At 44.3% G+C, this 21,140-nt stretch overlaps 2 protein-coding genes across 3 annotated transcripts in view; both read right to left on the reverse strand.

The window, feature by feature from the left end:
* The window catches only part of LOC125636878 (uncharacterized), a 234,487-nt gene that overhangs the window by 58,397 nt on the left and 154,950 nt on the right, over positions 1-21,140 (reverse strand). The window lies entirely within an intron of this gene.
* Positions 10,701-17,166, reverse strand: LOC142072098 (uncharacterized). The gene is made up of 2 exons (XM_075128345.1): positions 11,946-17,166; positions 10,701-11,277 (listed from the first exon to the last, which is right to left on the reverse strand). Exons 1-2 carry the CDS (start codon positions 12,031-12,033, stop codon positions 10,763-10,765), a joined length of 603 nt encoding a protein of 200 aa, XP_074984446.1. The 5' UTR covers positions 12,034-17,166; the 3' UTR covers positions 10,701-10,762.

The raw sequence follows: 21,140 nt of genomic DNA on the forward strand, positions 1-21,140 counted from the left end.
ATTACTGGTTTGGGAACATGCCCAATATTTCAGCCATTATTCCAGTTTTAGTTCTTTATTTCCTTTTTTCATTCTTAGGGGAAAAAATACTTTAATAGTTCTAAGTGCATTCTGGCTGCCATGGCCCGGGACCTTATCAGACCTCATAGGTTAAGCATGGATAAACCTTGTCAAAATATAGATGGCAGATGCCACAGGAAAGTAGTATCAGTGGTTCAATAGTTGGAACCTTTCCATTGGACTCAGTGTTGAACCAACACCAAAGCATATGCTGCTAGAGGTGCCTTCTTTCAAATGGCGCAGAAGTCTGGGGTGCTGATTACTTATAGTCCATAAAGATTCCCTGAGAGTTTTTGCAATATGGATCCGAGCAAAAGTACAGGTAGGTAATTATGTTTCTTTTGGTTCTTCTTGTAGTTGAAGCTAACAGTGCTGGTCACGGTATAAAATTCTAGATTGAAACTATTCTATTCTATGAGAGATAGCATTCTTCACTTTCTAAACTGCCATGTAGTGCTGCTATGTGTTGTCAAACAATAGCAGTGTTCTATCCTAGAAATGCATGATTGTAATCCATGTACCTGTAAGGTTGCATTCTACCATGTGCCATGAAATTCTGCACGGGGATGGGGGGGAATGGAGTGAGTTTTGACTCGTGGAGTTGCCTTGAGATTATTTAGATTATTATTGGAATGGTAAGAGCATCCTCCTGGCCATCCAACTAGCAGGTGGTTCAGTTCTTCACAAGGACAAGAACTTCTGCACAGAGACCCAGTGTCTCCTCACTGCTCCTTTGGTTCCGCCTTCCCTTGGACGACTCTACCATGCAGCCTTTTCTGGAGATTGCACCAAAATGCTCCTGAGAGGGTGAAGTTGAAGTCTACAGCAGTATTGCACTGCAGTTGCTGAGGTGGCTGACGGATGTTGTATCTTGATAATTAACAAACCTTATTGGGTTTCTCATGCTTTGCCTTTGGTTCTTTCCTTTGATCTCCCTTCATGCACACTAGCACTAGGAGTGCAGGTTATTAGGCCTCCTGAGAGAAGTATATTTTGAGGAGCAGGAGGAAACGCTGTAGGTAGGACCAGAAGGGGTTGCAGGGAAGGAGGCCCAGAGATGAAGGGTTGATTGGCTTTGCCGCTTTCCTGGAGTGAATGGGCAAGATGAGTGAAAGGCAAGGGCAGTAAGGTAGGAAGAGGCTGCAATTTGTAAGGCTCTGAAAGCTGAAGAAGTCTAAGGTGGGTATTGGGGAGGACAAAAATATGTTGTTTGCCTTTACGGAGCTGGGTGCTCCGTCTATGAAGAGAGTGAGTAGAGTTTAAATTGACCTTACAGCTACAGTGCTGGGAAAGCTAGTTGTAAAACTTTGTGAAGTGCGAATTTCAAGTACATTTGTAACAAACCAGTTTAAATGCTGCTGACTATTAGATTGTACATTAGCAGAAGGGTTTAATCCCATACCAATATCTTACCCTTGCCATAATGAGGGGCTTTTCTCCAATGACTCACCAATTAGCAATGCTTTTATTATTGGGGTCATGCAGAAAGTACAGAACTGCAGAATGATTACCATGCTACATGGCAGCTTGGCCATGCATTAAGCCGATTATTAATCAAGCTCCTAACAAGCCTGTTAGCCCTATTCTTTCCAGTAGGCTGAACATCCATCAATGAAGACACTGTCTTAAGTGTCAAGCTTGCATGGTGCCTCTGTTATGAGCTAGATTTTAAAAGGGCAGTGCTCAAGTGTATAGAAAGATGAATATTTATCTAGGGTCCATTTTTTTTGCAAAGCTAATGCAGAGGGGAAATAGGTGCATGGGGCCTTTCTGTTGGCTCTCTCACACTTGCAGCCCCATGCCTTTTCTATGCTGCCTCCCACATTGGGAGGTGTCCTCTCCTTACTCCCTTGAATCCATCCATAAATAATCTTGGCAAAATATTCACCTGATGTACATTTTTGTATCTCCCTTGACTTCAAAGGGGCTATGCTGATTGACACCAGCCACAGAGCTGGCCCTTATTTTGTCAAGCCCAAGTGACATCATAATCACCATACTCGTGAACTAGATTCTTTGTGAATAAAGCTATGCTAAGAGCAAAATTATTTTCCCTTCCTAGGGCTAGGGTCACCAGGGGGACTTGGGTATTGCAGCAACTAACTTTTAGGCATCCTGCCCCCTGGTAGAATCCACAGCCCCTGGTTAGGCAGCCAGGCTCCCAATACAACACACCAGGAGAGTTAGGCATCTAAGAAAGGGATTTGTTGAACCCAGCATTCCAAGCAAAGTGGCAGTGCTTAGGATCCAAGCTGAAGGGAAGGGCCTACCTCCATTTGGGATTCACAGCTGTGAACCCTCTCCTGGAGTTACTCACTGAAGCCAGGTCAGCCCTTTCTCATGGAAAAACCAAGGAGGTAGTGATGTCCATGGGGGAAGTCCTCTTATTTCCACTTGGACAAAGTTCCGAGCCTGTATTGGTGAGTCCCACGCTTCCAGGTGGATCCAGTGGCCTCAGAAGCTCGCTAAGGCCCTCAATAGGACTACCCTTTCTCAGTATAGCAGCAAAGGTCACAGCTTATTTAGCTACTTTCATCACAGGCCAGTATGGGAGGTGGGAAGGTGGAATATCCATAGTCTCTGTTGCTCCCTAGAGCTTAGTAGGTGCAGTTTGGCCTCCTGCCTGGACCAAAGTCTGCTTCCCCTCTCAAGAGGATCTCTGTAAAGCATGGGAGGGAAGGGGGGAATCTGGGCCCACCCTCTACTCTGGGTTTCAGCCCAGGGACCCTAATGGTAGCAGCTGTTGGCGGTTTTCCCTTCATCACTGATGCTGCTTTGATTCCCTGGGCCACTACCCCATGGTCCCCTTTTCCTAGCTTCACCCTTACCTCAGGATTCAGCAATGCTTCCTCTCCTTCACCTGGACTTCCCCCAAGGGAACTGGAAAGGAGATCTTTTAACCAGTATGAGTGAGATCTTGATTGGTTCCAGCTGTCTCCATTAGCCTAATGGCCTTCACTGGTTAATTGGCGTCAAGTGTCTTGATTAGCCTGGAGTAGCCTTTGTTTGGCTATCCAGGGAACAGGGACCCGCTCATTCTGAAGTGGATATACCTGTCTTCTACTCCTCTCTTATATCCTTCTGGTCTGAGTCTGTCACACCACTTTCTCTTCACCTGCCTCTGAGCACATCGACTGGTTCAGTGCAACAGGTGAGGAAGATGGAGGAACAATTTGTATTTCAGGATCTAGCTTCTTTGCATATGCCCACTGGGAGGAACTAAAGCACCTCCAGGGTTAGGCAACAGCTAAGCAGTAGCTTTGTAAATGCCAGTGGCACCTAAATGCCCTTTTAGACACTTGAGTGACCCTTGCGAATCCAGACTTCGCTGTTCTCTACCCTCATTTGTCCTCCCCCCCCCCCACACTCTATAGTCATTGTTATGTACCTTATTTCGATCATAAGCTACTCGAGGCAAGCACCTTGTCTTGTGCCATGTACTCTAATGGCATTGTTGTAATGTGTATTGTGTATATGTATTCAAAGTGATGCAGAAATAGAGTAAACAGTTCCTGCAACCCTTTAAAATGCCTCACAGATAGTCCTTGAGGGCAGAGCAGAGATGTAGACAGGGTCCAGTGTGTCTAACACCAGGCTGAAGTTACACCGGTGTAAATGCCTCTGTGTGAATTTTACCCCGCACAGAGATCCATCACTGTTTGTGAGGGATGCAAAGTTCCTTCCTAGAAAATTCACGACTCCACAAAGCGCATCATTTTTCACTTAAATCTGTTTTTAAATCTCCTCCCCCGTTCTCAGTCCTATTATAAACAAAATATTTTCCTAGCAGTTATATATAAAGCCAGTGATAGCTCATTGCGGTAGAAGATAACGATCTACACACAAAGAGACAGACACATTTATAGGAAAGTGGAGATAACAAAGAGGCTGTGTTACAGGTCAGTGCAGGGACAATGAGGGGGAAAAATAAACTATCCCATATGAAGTTATAAAAGACATAGCACATTCCCGTGGCTGGAGTGCTGTGCTCTTCCATCTTAAGAACTGGAAGCCTTCTTTTCCTTTATTCATCTATCTTTCCTTCGCTGGAGACCTGTTTGCTTCACTGACTCCCTTTAGCATAATAGGGCAGTAACTGTGTTACTGTAAATGCTAATATGACCTGTCTAAGTGATAGTCCTGGAGTCTTAAAATTCTCCATGAGCTACTCTGCAAGGTGAATTCCACTGACTATCACTGGGTTCCTGTTAAATAAATAAAAACCCTAGCCTTCCTGGAGGACCAGGGGATGTTTTTGTAAAAGTTATCTTTAAGGGGGGACTAGGGTTGATAGGTCTTGAAGGGTCATAGGCCAGTCTCCAAACCCCACTCTACCTTACAGGTCCCCTGCCACTCTGGCTGTTATTACTGTTAACCAGATAATAATGAATGATGGCTAGTTATTAAAATGATTATTATCGGTTATATTTTTGATATCAGTCATTCTCCCCATTCTTCAGATTAGCTACAAGATGATTGATCTATATCAGGGATATCTTGTGTTGTCCAAAGTTTTTGTTAACTTGATAGAGTCATCAAGTTTAAGGCCAAAAGGGACCAACAGATCATCTAATCTGACATCCTGTATAACACAGGCCACCAACTCCACCCAGCACCCACACAGAGTTAACCAGACAGGCCCTTAATGGTGAAGTCTAAGATATTGTGAAGGCCAAGACTATAACAGGGTTAAAAAAAAACCCTAGATACATCTATGGAGGATAGGTCTATCAATGGCTATTAGCCAGGATGGTCAGGGATGCAAAACCATGCTCTGAAGTGTCCTTAGCCTCTGTATGCCAGAAGCTGGGAATGGGCAAACCGAGGATGGATCACTTGATGATTATGTGTTCTGTTCTTTCCCTCTAAAGCACCTGGCATTGGCCACTATAAGAAGACAGGATACTGGGCTATATGGACCATTGATCTGACGCTCTAAGATTGGCACCTAAGACTTCTCAGGTGAGACGTCCCAGACTGAAAGGCAACTGTTCAAACTTGCCCCATGCTGACCAGGCTAATGTGTCTCCATCCTGACTTATGGAAGCCATCTCTGGTGGTGAGTTGGTGGTTCAGGCTTCATTCCCGTTTGGTACTTGGCTGTTCTGCTGAAACTCCCATGAAGGGTTCCAATTAGTACCAGATGTAATGATGGTTTTGTGACAGGAACTTCTTCCCATTGGGAATTGGAGTAATTTTTGCTATCAGCCCTGCACCATGGGAGCTTGGACACAGATTTCAATGGAAGCTAGATCAGGCTCTTCTGATTGGATTGTTGTCATGTGCTTGACATCGGGCTACCCCAGAAGGTCTCTCCAAGTCTATATCTGAGACAGCATAATTGGCAGTAAAGAGAATACATTATGCCAATGTTCCAAAGACTTGCACTGGCCTCATGATTTTTCTCAATGCAATTCAAGGTGTTGATATCGGTCTGTAAAGCTCTATTTAATCTGAGTCCTAGCTGAGGTCAGTCGATGAGTTTTAGAGATTTGATGTCTGAGGACTGGAATCAGGATATGGACATCACTCAACCCCAGACCTCACTTTCCTGTTGGTCTAATAGGAGAGCCCAAGTTTATTAACCTTCTCTGTACAGAGAAAAACCCATCTCTTGATTCAGGGGTATGCCTGAAGGAGTGCTTAGATAGTTTGCATCTTAATTCTAGATGGAATCTATTTATACCTATTGCTGTTGATAATGGATATGCATTTTGGTGGTAGTTTTAAAAATGATGCCTGTGACAATAGATAATGTGGTTGGTAAATGTTTAGAAACTGAAACCTACATTTCTCTTTGACCACTAAACAGTTATCAGATGGCAGCACCATTCCAGCACCACGAACAAAAGCTGGATTAGAATAGGCCACTGATGCCAGGGAAAGGATATGATTTGTGAATGTGCTGGGCACCCACTACTCGCAATCACTTCCATTTGAAATTATGCCCCTAAATCTCTACTTCATTACCAACCCCCTGGCCCAAGATCTAGTCTTGCTCAAGAATTAATTTTTAACATGGTCCTTTTGAGGATCAGGAACAGTGGGGTTAGTTAGGAGGCTGGGGGTTGGGGAATCTGTTTGTGCAGCCATAAAATATAATCTTAAACATAGGTTTCAGAGTAGCAGCCGTGTTAGTCTGTATTCGCAAAAAGAAAAGGAGCACTAGTGGCACCTTAGAGACTAACCAATTTATTTTAAACATAGTTGTCCATGCTTAGTTAGTGAGATAAGGTGGGTGACGTAATACTTTATTGGACCAACTTCTGTTGGTGAGAGAAACAGACTTTTGAGCTAGACAAAACTCTTCTTCAGATCTGGGACCTAGGACCTGAATCCACACCCCTGAGTGACATAAATTATGCAAACCCAAGCACCAGTATGGACGATGCTATGTCCGTGGGAGAGCTTCTTCCACCAGCATAGCTACCACCTCTAGTGGAGAAAGGAGTTAAGCTGATGGAAGAGCTCTCTCCCGTCATCTGAGAACCTTTTCACCAGAAGCGCTACAGTAGAACAGCTGCAATAGTAGACAAAGCCTGAGTACCTTTCCCCAATTTCCCCAATAAGAAGAAGAGCTCTGTGTAGTTCACAAGCTTGTCTCTTTCACTAACAGAAGTTGGTCCAATTGGACCAATAAATTACATGCATCCGATGAAGTGAGCTGTAGCTCACAAAAGTTTATGCTCAAATAAATTGGTTAGTCTCTAAGGTGCCACAAGTACACCTTTTCTTCTTACTGACCTTCACTCTCTAATATCCTGGGACCAAAACAGCAACAATTCTACATGCTTAGTGGCTATTCTGGATAAAAAATGACACTTGGTTTACTGTGCGTCTGTGGTATTTTGGACACCTTTTAGAGATTAAGTAAAAATTAACCTACAACTTCGTACAAGCAATGGTTGTATTTGCAAGAGTTTATAGCAAAGTATAGCTCAGGTTTTTACATTCTTAGTGCAGCAATACTTCCAGCTGCAAAGCCTTTATTAGGTAGCAGCTCAGTGGCTTTTTACCCTTCTCTGTGTTCCCTGATATGCCACGCTGCATTATTACCAGCTGACATTTCACAAAGGCCATTTTTCACGCTTTGGATTCAGCACACCTTCTGTGGTCATTTAGTGTTCAGAGATGTTCTGACTGGAATCTGCAGTGTTATACAAAACCCTTCCCAGATCTATTATTGTTTTTATACTGATTTAAGCTTGCTCTTCAGAAAATGGTGTGGTGTGTGGGGGGTGGGAGGTGGGGGGGTGTCGGGGGGTAATTGTTGGGTATTTTTTAATGCAAGTAGTAACTTTTTTTTCTAATGTGATTGAAATTATAAATAGATTCAGGTAAAATAGCATCTCTACATACGCAGAAAAATGTTCCCACATTTAAAACTGAAAAGATCTTTTTGAAACGTTGAATGATTTTTTGCTCCAGGTTGGGGAGAAGTTGAAGCAGCAGTTCCAAAATACTGCAAGCAAGGTCCAGCTCGTTGGACATATTACTAGTCATGATAAAAAGATAGCCATTCCCAAGTGGTATATGAAAGGGTCATCAGGGTTTAGCACCTCAAATAAGGATATGATTGTGGGCATGTTATGTGGCTAGGGAGTCCTCCTGATCTGTACACTCATCCATGTCAACCAATCAAACTTCCTCCATCTTTAATGTTAGTAAATATAGACATCCATGGTGTGTATTGGCAGAAGGTCAAGCTCTGCTGACATGTCCCTTTTCTATGGCATGTCATTTTAGGTTGCATCAATCTCATCACATTATCGAATGTGGGGCTGGATTCCACAATGTGAGTGTAACAACCTGATGAGACTCATTAGCAAGAAAATTAAGGAAGTGCTTTTCCCCCTAAAGCTCAGCTGTACAAATTGCAATGGAAAGGGAATTATGTTCTTTAATAAATGAGCAGATTTATGTACACAAAAGATTTAGGTTTGGATACTTACCACTCATATGTTTCTCAGTCAGCAGGGATATGACAGTGCCTGGAAGTTAGGGCCTTTAAAACAAGGACTTCAAAATGCTAAGTAAATCTTCCTTAATGAAGTCTCATAACCCCCTTGCAGATGTGTGTGTGTTATCCCCATTTTATAGAAGGATAAATTGAGTTGCAAAGCAATTAAGTGGATCAGAGGCAGTGTCTTTAAAAGAACCCAGAAGGCCCAACATCCACTCCTCTCAAATCACATTCACTAGAGTAAAATGTGTATGTGTATCTATATGGGGGGGAGGAAGAGAGAGAAAGGGGGGAAGGATCACATTTTGTAATAGATTCCAATCCAAAACATCTATGAGATATGAGAATAGTTTTCTTCTTTCTCTACAAATTTATGACAAATATAAAGGCTGATCTGCAGAAGCAGTAAATCAACACAACTCCTCTTGACTTCCAGGGAGCTTGGCCAATTTATGCTAGCTAAGGATCTGGACCATAAAAACATGTGATGCATAAATACCCTATATACCACATGATGAGGTAGAATCACTCTTAAATTGAACAGTTCCTGCTGATCTTGTACTATATATATATTCTTGTTGAACAAAGTCAAACCACTGCAAACCCTGTTTTTAACCAACAATTACTTGTCTTGTCAGTGTCCCTTCCAAATGGTTGTTCCAGAAAGTTATTAAAATAAGATTCTCTGCATGTTTATTTTGTTCACACACACCCCCAAGTCCAATTCCCAGATGGCATTTGTGAGTATTGACCAATTCTGCCAAAAGTAGAATCTGAATGAGTCCAGCTCACAAGACTTAAGGTTTCTTTTGTTCTTGCAAAGACCTTCCAAAGTGCATACATGCTGTTAAATGCACTTACTTAGTGATTGTCGTCTTCTAAGGGCATGGCTACCCTTGCAGATGTAGAGCACTATGAGTTAAACCCGCCTTCGTACAGCGCAGTAGGGAAAGCGCTGCAGTCTGTCCACACTGACAGCTGCAAGAGCACTGGTGTGGCCACATTTGCGGCACTTGCGGCGGCATTGGGAGCGGTGCATTGTGGGCAGCTATCCCACATAGCACCTCTTCCCATTCTGGTGCTGTGGCTTGTGGGAAGGGGGCAGGGAGTGTGAGGTATTCTGGGTCCTGTCCCAACGCCCCGTGATGCATCAGTTCGCATCCCAGCATTCCCTTTGCTTCCATCCACCTTTGGCACCGTCTTTCAACGTTTTTTGTACTGCGTGCTCTGTCTTCCCTTTCAGTCTGCGGGAATGGAGCCCGAACTGCTGAGGAATATGCTGACGAGTCTCGCCAGCATGCCACATTTGGCAGTCGAGTTATTCCTTAAGATCCAAAGTGACAGGACTCCGACGATGATATCGACTCGAGTAAGGCAAACGACACGAGTTTGCTTGTGGCATTCACGGACATGCTCACCACCGTGGAACGCCGCTTTTGGGTTCGGGAAACAAGCACTGAGTGGTGGGTCACATCGTCATGCAAGTCTGGGATGACAAGCAGTGGCTGCAGAACTTTCGGATGAGAAAAGCCAATTTCATGGGACTGTGTGACGAGCTCGCCCCCACCCTGTGGCACAAGGACACGAGATTGAGAGCTGCCCTGACGGTGGAGAAATGGGTGGCTATTACAATCTGGAAGCTGGCAATTCCAGACAGCTACCGATCAGTCGCTAACCAGTTTGGAGTGGGGTAGTCGACTGTTGGAATCATGTTGATGCAAGTTTGCAGGGCCATTAATCGCATCCTGTTCAGAAGAACTGTGACTCCGGGTAACGTGCACGACATTGTGGCTGGCTTTGCACAAATGGGTTTCTCTAACTGTGGAGGGGTGATAGATGGAACGTGTATTCCAATTCTGGCACCAGCCCACCTAGCCTCGGAGTACGTTAATCGGAAGGGCTATTTCTCTATGGTTCTCCAGGTGCTTGTGGATCACTGTGTGCATTTCATTGACATTAACATAGGCTGGCCCAGAAAGGTGCATGACGCGCACATCTTTTGTAACACTGGCCTGTTCAGGAAGCTGCAACGGGGACTTTTTTCCCAGACCAGAAGATCACCGTAGGGGAAGTTGAAATGCCTATTGTGATCCTTGGAGACCCCGCTTACCCTTTGATGCCGTGGCTCATGAAACCCTACACAGGGAGCCTTGACAGCAGCAAGGAGCCATTCAAAAACAGGCTGAGCCAGTGCAGAATGACTGTGGAGTGTGCTTTTGCCTGTTTAAAGGGTCGCTGGCGCTCTCTGTGTGGGAAGCTGGACCTGGCCGATAACAGCATGTCCGCAGTTATGTACACGTGTTGTACCCTCCATAACATTTGTAAAGGGAAGGGAGAAAGATTCACTCAGGCATGGAACTCGGAGGTTCAACACCTGGAGGCTGAATTTGAACAGCCAGAGAGCAGGGCTATTAGAGGGGCCCAACGTGGGGCTGAAAGGATTAGGGATGCCTTGAGGGAGCAATTTGAGGCTGAAAGCCAACAGTAACATCTGGTGTGGTGCCCTGCACGGGAGTGAAGTGTGGTAGGAATCTGTGTTTGCTACGTATGATACACTGACTTGTAGTGCCTGTTGCTTTCCTGGGCTAAGGTTTCTTTTATGTTATGCAATAATAAAGAATGTTTTCAAAGCCAAACAATCAATTTATTGAAAATAAACACAATGCAACTGCTTGGGAAACACAAAGGGCAAGGGGGTCGGGTGGGGTGGGGTGGGGAATGGTACAATCACAGATTTGACTATGTCCTGTCTGGAGTGCTGTGCAATGCGTGCTGCACTTCAGCATGGCTATACTGCATGGTGATGGGGATTGAGTGCAGTGGGTCAGGGTCATAGTTTTCAGGGCTGGGTGGTGAAGCTACAGGTGTTGGAGGCAGCGGGTGGCGGTAAGAACCCGGATGTTGGGGAAAGTGGGTTGGAGGTGACATGGTGGCACAAGGGAAAGAGTTTTGGGACAAGAACTGTGCGGGGTGGCGGTAGTGCTCTGTCTGTATGGCTACGAGCACCTGGATCGAGTTCGCTTGGCGCTCCATGATGCTTATCAGCCTCTCTGTGCTTTGGTGCCGGTGATCCGCATTCTGCTGGCGGACCCTCCTTTCATTCTCCCGCCGCTCCTGCACTTTTTTATTTTCATTAGTTGAATGCTGCATGACTTTATGCAGCATGTCCTCTTTGCTTCTATGTGGCCTCTTCCTGATTCTTTGCAGCCTCTCAGCCATTGATAACACAGACGGCTGAGATCTCAAGGTTGCATCTGTAAAGGCAAAATGCAACACTTAACAGAGGCAGCATTGTTCACACCAGACAGAGCAATGATTCCCCCATACTCCAAGGCAAGCACAGTCTACACAATAGCATAATTTGCCTGTCCCAAAGTGAGTGCACATAACCCATGGGAGCCCCAAAATGGTGAGTAAGCACAGGGTCATGCATGACTGGCTGTTTCATGGCTGTACTGTCCTCTGGGTTTCTGTGCCTTGGGGAGAGCCAACAGCGGCAGGGGGCCTCTATACTGAACACTGTGTCCACATTTTCCACAGAAGTTCATCCTGGAAGATATCTCACTACTGAGGGTGACTTGGAAAGCAAGGGAGGGTCTTCTACTGCAATTCGGCTTCCACCCTGTACCATATGCAGCTTGCCTGTGTGCAGCAATGGTCCCCCCGCCCCTCATGGCACAGTGGCGTGGACAAGTTAGCCCTACTGGGACGAGAACAACAGTGGCTCTCCCGAAAAACCTGCACAAGCTCATTTCCCAAGTTCTGGCTGCGACCTTTGAAGAGATCACTGAGGCCGATTTACCGTGATGTGAGAGAGCACATCAACGCCCTGTTCTGCATCTAGGCATGCATGCAGCCCTAACCCTCCTCGCCCCAAGAGCCCACACCAAGTAACTTCCTTCCCAAAATAAAAGCCGCTTACCGGGAACCTCCTCTGGTGTTTGTCCTTCCCCAAGCACCAGCCGCCATGACTGGCTACTTTCCTTCAGGAGAACAGCTCCTGGCTGCATGCATCTAGGGATGCCGGGGTGTCTTCCTCTGCCTCAGCACCCTCGCTCCTGCTTTACTGCTGCTCTTCCTCCTCCTCCCTCCTTGTTGGACTGTGCTCTGAAGTGTCCATGGTGGTCCTTGGAGTGGAGGTGGGGTCGGCTCCAAGTATCACATTCAGCTCTTTGTAGAAATGGCAGGTCGCGGGGGCAGCACCGGAGCGGCTGTTTGCCTCTTGGGCTTTGCAGTAGGCATTCCGCAGCTCCTTCATTTTAACACTGCACTGCAGTGGGTCCCAGTCATGGCCCCTTTCCATCATGCCCCTTGATATCTGCCCGAAGATATCGTAATTCCTCTGGCTGGAGCACAGTTGGGACTGGACAGCTTCCTCCCCCGAAACACTGATGAGGTCCAGCACCTCGCCACTGCTCCATACTGGGGCTTGCCTGGCACGTGGAGGCATGGTCACCGGGAAAGATTCACTGAGAGCACTCCACGCCTGGCTGAGCAAACAATAAGGGGATTTTCAAAATTCCCAGGGAATTTAAAGGGCGAGTCTGATGGTTGGTCACCTGAGGGCAGGGCAGTAGAGTTCAAAGTGCTGACCAGAGTATCTAGAACAGGCGTTGTGGGACACTTCTGGAGGCCGAGCGCAGCGCAATAACAGACCAGGGCATCCACACTGGCGCTGCGGCCCTCCAGCAGCGGCACAGCAAACGTTATTCCACTCGCCGAGGTGGAGTACCAGCCGCGCTGTAGCCACGGAAACAGAGCGCTCTACGTGCCTCGCCCGTGTGGACGGGGAGTGAGCTAGGGCGCCCGGAGCTCCTTTATTGCACTGTAACTCGCAAGTGTAGCCAAGCCCTAGGTGTGCACATTCTTCCTCCCACCAAGCATTATTTCATTGTTTCTTTGGGAGACTATTTGCAATGCCTACATTTAGAGAATGGTTATTAGATGGAGGGAGATTATTCCTTTAAGGAATAGAACTCCACTGTAGTAATAGCTTTGAAACAGGTTGCACTTCTCTGTTTTGGCCCATTTTCTCTTAGACTTTAAGTAAATAGAAAAAGTGTATGACACCCTGTCAGTCCCCCACAGTTTATGCAGAACTGTCCAAGTTAGCACAATCTCCTATATCATTGTTGGGAACAGCCATCTGTCGCAGACATAATTTCACTGTGTGTGTCTCTCCCATGTACTTCACAGTGGAATTCCAATCCAGAACTGGATTTCTAGTCCTCTCTTTGCTAGTCATAATATAGTAATCATCATTAGTACTACGGTATAATGAGGAACAATCAGTGTGTGGCTGAAACTGCAGGTTCAAAGAATGGGCCTGATTCTCCCCTGCCTTTAACCTGGAGTTGACATTCATACCTGTGCAGAGTGGATGCAAAATACTACCATTCTGGCTTGGTAGCAATTTTTTCATTCATCTGGCATTCACTGGGCATAGATGTAAATGACGATACAAGATTTAAGGCTGAAGAGAATCAGGCCCAGTTTTAGTCTGAATATACATATGACAGAAATATATAAGGCCAGATTTTCTGCTAGTGTGAATTGGCATAGCTCCAGTGAGGCTGACTGACATCAGCTGACAATCTGGCTCCGTATACATAACTGTGACTGCAATTCTCATATCCTAGTTGTGAGCCTTACAACCAAAAGTTACGTATAGTCCATACAATACAAAGTGGCTAACTCGGTATTAGAGCTGGTCTGGAAACGGAGTTTCGTAATGAAAACAATTTCACAATATTGAATCGGGAAAAAAAGTTGAAACTCTGAAATTTTCCATAGAATGAAAATTCTGAAAAATGTGGATTCAGACGCATCAAAGCATTTTTTCATGATAATACTGAAACATAATAAATATTTTAAATGTACAATAATTCAATTAATAGTGAATATGTCTAAACAAAATTAAATGAGACATAGTAGAAATGAACAGTTTACCTTACTGAAATGAATTGTTTCAATATTATTAAAAGGAAACCTGAATGTTGAAATGATTTCTTGTGACACTTTCCTGTTGAACACATAGTTGAAATCGACATTCCCAAAATGTTTCGCTATTGGCGAAACTGAATTTTCAACTGGAAACTGTTCCGCTGAAAATTTTCAACAGTTCTACTCTGTATATATTATAAAATAACATGTATAGAATTTGCATTTTTGCATGATTTCTCTCCCACACAATGTTCTGAATCAGTTCAGTGAAATTAAGTTGGTTTTGTTTATATTAGCAACTGTTACTAAATCAAGGGCCAGATCCTCCACTGCTGCAAACGATGCAGCTTCATTGATTTCAGTGACACTCCCATCAGTTTATATCAGCAGAGAACTTGGTGCTATATTCTGAATAACTGTAACTTGAATAAAAAGGTTTACTATCACAAATGAAAACTACGTTGATGATGTTGATTCTTGTTGTTCCTGTAAGACCCACTACGTATTAAGCACCTTCCTAATTAGGCTCCTGTTCATCAGAGTTCTTAAGCACACAATTAAGCATATGAGTAGTTCCATAATCAGAAAATAGATGTTCTTAAAGTTAGCTTTGCCATTGTGAAGGAGTTGACTTATTGCTGGTTCATCCTGGTGGCCAGGCATGGCAGAGCACCCCTGTCCCCACTGGTTATCTCCTGTGGATAGCTCGGGCAGCAGTTGTCTGGGAAGCTCCTGCCTTCAGTCAGCCCTTTCCTCAGGAGCTAAAGGTCTGATCTCTTTCCTAGTCTGCCAGCAAGTGAGCTGCTCTGCTCCTCTTTTAACACTTCCTCCAGCCTGTGCATGCCTTGCAGGTGTTGGGGTGGAGCTGCCAGAGCCCAGAATAGCTCTTTAACCCCTTGTTGTCCAGCATGAGATCTGTATACCCCCTCACAAGCATACTGTATAGGAAGATTTGTATACCCCTACCGAAGAGGATCAAGGATCGATCTAAAGTCTGCTGAAGCCAGCAGAAGCTTTCCATTCACTTCAGTGAACTTTGGGTCAGGCCCTAAGAAGACATGCCATGTAAGAAAAGAGAGAGGCAGGAATTAAAACAGACATTTGAAATATATTCAATTTAGACCTTGGAGAAAGAGAGAGGTATAGGTATAATATCTCTATTGTCCCCTCTTCTGTGACATTGTTAGTTGACTGATTTTTTTGGTAGGCTTTGAGGCAGAAAGAGAGCCTTGCACTTTGGGAAACTAGGCGTTGCTCAGAACATACCCATGAAATGGCAGTATATTCAGCAAAGCTGATGGTACTATAATTTAATATCAATTATCAGTGCTTAGATTCAGGGGGCTATCAGTAACCTGGTAAGCAACGGGACTGTTGGTTCAGGAAAGCATGAGTGCAGTAAGAGCAAGGGAGAGACAATGCAAAATGTAAAATTTAGGCTGAATATCTGTTGCTAACATTGAGCAGTGGAATAGTCTCCCAAGGGAAGTTCTGGAAATCTCACTGTTTTGAGACATTTACTGCTTGACTGTACAGAACACTGGAAAACATACCTGAAGGGACAATTCTACACTTGTCGGGGAAGATGGGATTCCATCTTTTCTATTTTTAATATCTGTGATTCACTGATAATCTGTCCCTGACCTTACAAAGAGTACAGAAGCAAGTGGATCTTTTTCATTTTTATCTTGTCATGCTATTCAGGTCTTTTTATTTTTATATTTTTTTTTTTGTTGGGAATGTGAGCAATATGAGGGTACAACAAAGACCTTTAGACAGCATCTCTAGTTGCACTATACTTTTTCTTCCTTGATATTACCATTCCCATTCACTGAGATTTCTCTAAACCAGAAACTCCTCATTTTTTCCACCTGATTACAGATAGAGGTGTGTGTGTGATCTTGGAGATAAAACAAGGGTGTAATGGGAAATCAGTGAAAGAGGAGAACAAGTTCCATTTTGAAACTTAATAATTAACTAGAGAGATAAGATTCCTTAAGTGCAATGTCTCTCTCAGAGCACCGAGTGGTAACATAAAACTTATATGCGTCTGTCTCTCTTTGCTTCTAAAATTTGTCATGCAGATTTAATTTAGGAAACTCTTCCTTGCAGAATAAAATTGATCATGAATCCTTTTTTTTTTCCCAACTGGCTTTCTGTCTGAGCGGGGCTGTGTGTGTTTCATGGGCACTGAAGGGAAAGGTGAGTAGGAGGAGTAAGGGGATAACTAGAGGTCCTGCAATTATGACTTGGAGGGAAGCCTACGAGAATATATTTATTGAAGGTAGTTAACATTGTGAATTTTAATTTATTGTAGAGGTGCCCAGACCGTTAGAAGAACACTTTCAACTACCGGAAAGGGGATTCCAAAGAGGATGGCTCTAGACTGTTCTCAGTGATAGCAGATGACAGAACAAGGAGTAATGGTCTCAAGTTGCAGTGGGGGAGGTCTAGGTTGGATATTAGGAAAAACTTTTTTCACTAGGAGGGTGGTGAAACACTGGAATGCGTTACCTAGGGAGGTGGTGGAATCTCCTTCCTTAGAAGTTTTTAAGGTCAGGCTTGACAAAGCCCTGGCTGGGATGATTTAGCTGGGGATTGGTCCTGCTTTGAGCAGGGGGTTGGACTAGATGACCTCCTGAGGTCCCTTCCAACCCTGATATTCTGTGATTCTATGACACTTATTATTATTTTTATAAATTCAAAAAGGAAATCAACATCGTCAAGACCAGGGTGACCATTGCTGGTATTCAGAAGGAATGTGGCGGGGATGTTTGTCTATAAAATGCACATGCACACACCCACCCTAAAACCTGTATTTACCCAGGGTAATGGGAATTTGTGTCTGAAGAATAGGTAATTGGGCAGAAATCTGAGTCTCTGTTCATACACACAGTTTTTTCCTGGCTCCAAGGAATCCCTGTTGAGGTTACAGGGACAAACCATCCCAATGAGTCGAAAGAATAGTAAATATGGCAGGCGACCAGCTTGGCTTAATGGTGAAATCTTAGCGGATCTTAAACATAAAAAAGAAGCTTACAAGAAGTGGAAGGTTGGACATATGACCAGGGAAGAGTATAAAAATATTGCTCGGGCATGTAGGAATGATATCAGGAGGGCCAAATCGCACCTGGAGCTGCAGCTAGCCAGAGATGTCAAGAGTAACAAGAAGGGTTTCTTCAGGTATGTTGGCAACAAGAAGAAAGCCAAGGAATGTGTGGGCCCCTTACTGAATGAGGGAGGCAAACTAGTGACAGAGGATGTGGAAAAAGCTAATGTACTCAATGCTTTTTTTGCCTCTGTTTTCACTAACAAGGTCAGCTCCCAGACTGCTATGCTGGGCATCACAAAATGGGGAAGAGATGGACAGCCCTCTGTGGAGATAGAGGTGGTTAGGGACTATTTAGAAAAGCTGGACGTGCACAAGTCCATGGGGCCGGACGAGTTGCATCCGAGAGTGCTGAAGGAACTGGCGGCTGTGATTGCAGAGCCATTGGCCATTATCTTTGAAAACTCGTGGCGAACCGGGGAAGTCCCGGATGACTGGAAAAAGGCTAATGTAGTGCCAACCTTTAAAAAAGGGAAGAAGGAGGATCCTGGGAACTACAGGCCAGTCAGCCTCACTTCAGTCCCTGGAAAAATCATGGAGCAGGTCCTCAAAGAATCAATCCTGAAGCACTTGCATGAGAGGAAAGTGATCAGGAACAGCCAGCATGGATTCACCAAGGGAAGGTCATGCCTGACTAATCTAATCGCCTTTTATGATGAGATTACTGGTTCTGTGGATGAAGGGAAAGCAGTGGATGTATTGTTTCTTGACTTTAGCAAAGCTTTTGACACGGTCTCCCACAGTATTCTTGTCAGCAAGTTAAGGAAGTATGGGCTGGATGAATGCACTACAAGGTGGGTAGAAAGCTGGCTAGATTGTCGGGCTCAACGGGTAGTTATCAATGGCTCCATGTCTAGTTGGCAGCCGGTATCAAGTGGAGTGCCCCAAGGGTCGGTCCTGGGGCCGGTTTTGTTCAATATCTTCATAAATGATCTGGAGGATGGTGTGGATTGCACTCTCAGCAAATTTGCGGATGATACTAAACTGGGAGGAGTGGTAGATACGCTGGAGGGGAGGGATAGGATACAGAAGGACCTAGACAAATTGGAGGATTGGGCCAAAAGAAATCTGATGAGGTTCAATAAGGATAAGTGCAGGGTCCTGCACTTAGGACGGAAGAACCCAATGCACAGCTACAGACTAGGGACCGAATGGCTAGGCAGCAGTTCTGCGGAAAAGGACCTAGGGGTGACAGTGGACGAGAAGCTGGATATGAGTCAGCAGTGTGCCCTTGTTGCCAAGAAGGCCAATGGCATTTTGGGATGTATAAGTAGGGGCATAGCGAGCAGATCGAGGGACGTGATCGTTCCCCTCTATTCGACATTGGTGAGGCCTCATCTGGAGTACTGTGTCCAGTTTTGGGCCCCACACTTCAAGAAGGATGTGGATAAATTGGAGAGAGTCCAGCGAAGGGCAACAAAAATGATTAGGGGTCTGGAACACATGACTTATGAGGAGAGGCTGAGGGAGCTGGGATTGTTTAGCCTGCAGAAGAGAAGAATGAGGGGGGATTTGATAGCTGCTTTCAACTACCTGAAAGGGGGTTCCAAAGAGGATGGCTCTAGACTGTTCTCAATGGTATCAGATGACAGAACGAGGAGTAATGGTCTCAAGCTGCAGTGGGGGAGGTTTAGATTGGATATTAGGAAAAACTTTTTCACTAAGAGCGTGGTGAAACACTGGAATGCGTTACCTAGGGAGGTGGTAGAATCTCCTTCCTTAGAGGTTTTTAAGGTCAGGCTTGACAAAGCCCTGGCTGGGATGATTTAACTGGGAATTGGTCCTGCTTCGAGCAGGGGGTTGGACTAGATGACCTTCTGGGGTCCCTTCCAACCCTTATATTCTATGATTCTATGATTCATACATCATGGTTGGGAATGTAGTAAATCCTGCAAGCACTCTTAGGTCCCTAATAATAATAATAACAATAATAATAATTAACAAAAATATCTTAGAAACTCACAGAATTACTATAAAATAATCTAGATGTATTCACAAAAAAAAACCAGTATAACAACTGTCTGAATTCCCATGAGCACTCACACTCTAAGGATTGTTAGTAAGGCTTTTAAAAAAAATTGAATTACACACATGAATTTGCCTTATATTGCAGGCCATGAGCCAGCCACTAACTAACAGTGGTTTCAACTAGTAGTAATATTTGTATTATAATAGTACCTGGAGGCCTTGTTCATGGATCAGGGTTCCATTGTGCTAGGCACACATAAAAGACACAGGCAGTTCATGCACCAAAATGCTTACAGTTTATGCAATTGTAATTATCAGTCTGTCAAATACAATCTATATAACTATAAATCTATACAGAGGCTAGGCAGAGAGATTCCCTGTGGGTGGGTTAATCCCTTAACTGCCTGCTTCAAGGTTTCTTGTACCTTTCTCTGTAGCATCTGTTACTAGCCAATGTCAAAGGTAGGAGGCTACAGTAGATGAACTTCCAGGCTTATCTGGCATGTCAGCTCCTGCACTGTGGTCCCGACTTATAGAAACATAGATACACTCAGAAAAGGCAAGTTTCCTACTCTGAATGATCGTGTCAGGTATCTTGGTTACGAGTAGTGCCATAACACTTTGAAATTCTACACAGCATTTGTTAGCTGAATGCCAGCCAAGTGAGTCAGTGCTGGGACAGAGAAATGACCTCCTTCATTAACTTCTCATAAGATTCTGTATCTCATTTAAGCCTTTCATTGTTTACTTGGCTATCATTCTAAAACATTCTGGTCCTCAGTCACAGATTAAAACCTTTGCCTAGCAGATGACTTCAGCTTTGGCAGTGCCCAATCAGATAATAGAAGCTTATGTAATATGTGCTATTTATTTCCAAAACAAATAAAGTTTTGATAACCCTTGGATGTTACTTTCCACTTTGATTTTAGGAACTATCTGGTCCTAAGTGGTCCCAACTCCTCTCAGCTGCTTAGAAGGAGATTTTATTGTACTCCAAAAAGTGTTGCAAAACCCCAGCTAGCTGAAATGACAAACCTTTTGCAAACACAAGTCGTGTATTTGTAGCATACTGCAAAATATAACTGCTATCACTGTTTCCAGTAGTACAGGCACTAGGATTGAAACACCAAATGAAGCAATCTCTGCCAAAACACTTTCCTTGCTGATCTCAACCGTTTGAACCACTGCTCAGCTTCTCACCACAACTTTAACCTGTCAAGTGATTGGTATTTGGAGTCCCAGTTATGAAGCTGGCCTTTATGCTTTGAATCTGCAGGCTGAGAGCATGCCCTCATTTAATATACAACACTGAACAGCCATCAGCTAGTTTGGCTTGGAGAGACATAAGGTCTAGCAGATAAAGCAATGGAGTAGGTCTAAGAGTCAGGAGACCTTGGTTCTGTTCTCAACTTCATTACTGACCTGCTGTATCACTTTAAGACAAGTCATGTCACCTCTCTCCCTTTGTCTAATCTATTTAGCGTGAACGCTCTTTGTGACCAGAACACCTTTTACCATGTGTCTGTAGAGCTCCTAACACAATCACAATCACAGCTGGGGCTTCCAGGCTCTACTGCAATACAGTGACTAATAATAATATGTGACTGTTAATGGTCTATATTTAAATGTGAGATCTAGGAAGTAAATAGCTTATAGCCCCTTACCACTCATCTGAGCGATCCAGGCTATTCAGGAACCGCTTATCGCAGCTTGTTTTTGATGCTTCTCCTTACTTAGATAATTTTCTTGCTCTGAGAATATTGGTGGCATATGTAGGTCAATGGGCTGAAAGATGAAAACATGTCATCTTCCACTCAGGCTTCCCCGATTCTGATCATAGTACCAATCAATTTCCAGACATGGATCCCAGCATGTGGGTAAGTTCACTAATTCCTATTATCCTCCATTAGTTCTTGTAAGTTCCATGTCACTGGAAGGTTAACCATTCATGCAAATGTGCCTCATTGTTCCAGGCAAATTTTCTCTATCTCCTTCTCTCCTGTGGGGGCTGACTGTACATTATCACCTATGTCATAGAAACTTGCAAAATTTGTCACAACCTAATGCATCTTAAGTTACTGAAATTTAGAGGTTGGC

This window comes from Caretta caretta, chromosome 5 (genome assembly GCF_965140235.1).
Source record: "Caretta caretta isolate rCarCar2 chromosome 5, rCarCar1.hap1, whole genome shotgun sequence".
NCBI classification, from domain to species: Eukaryota; Metazoa; Chordata; order Testudines; family Cheloniidae; genus Caretta; species Caretta caretta.

What these genes read in the sequence shown, in the direction of transcription:
- LOC142072098 (XM_075128345.1), bottom strand. Translation starts at nt 12,033, where the DNA reads ATGCAGCCAGGAGCTGTTCTCCTGAAGGAAAGTAGCCAGTCATGGCGG. An exon ending in AACACCAGAGGAGGTTCCCG is followed by an intron (nt 11,278 to 11,945) that starts GTAAGCGGCTTT and finishes TTGCCTTTACAG; the next exon opens with ATGCAACCTTGAGATCTCAG.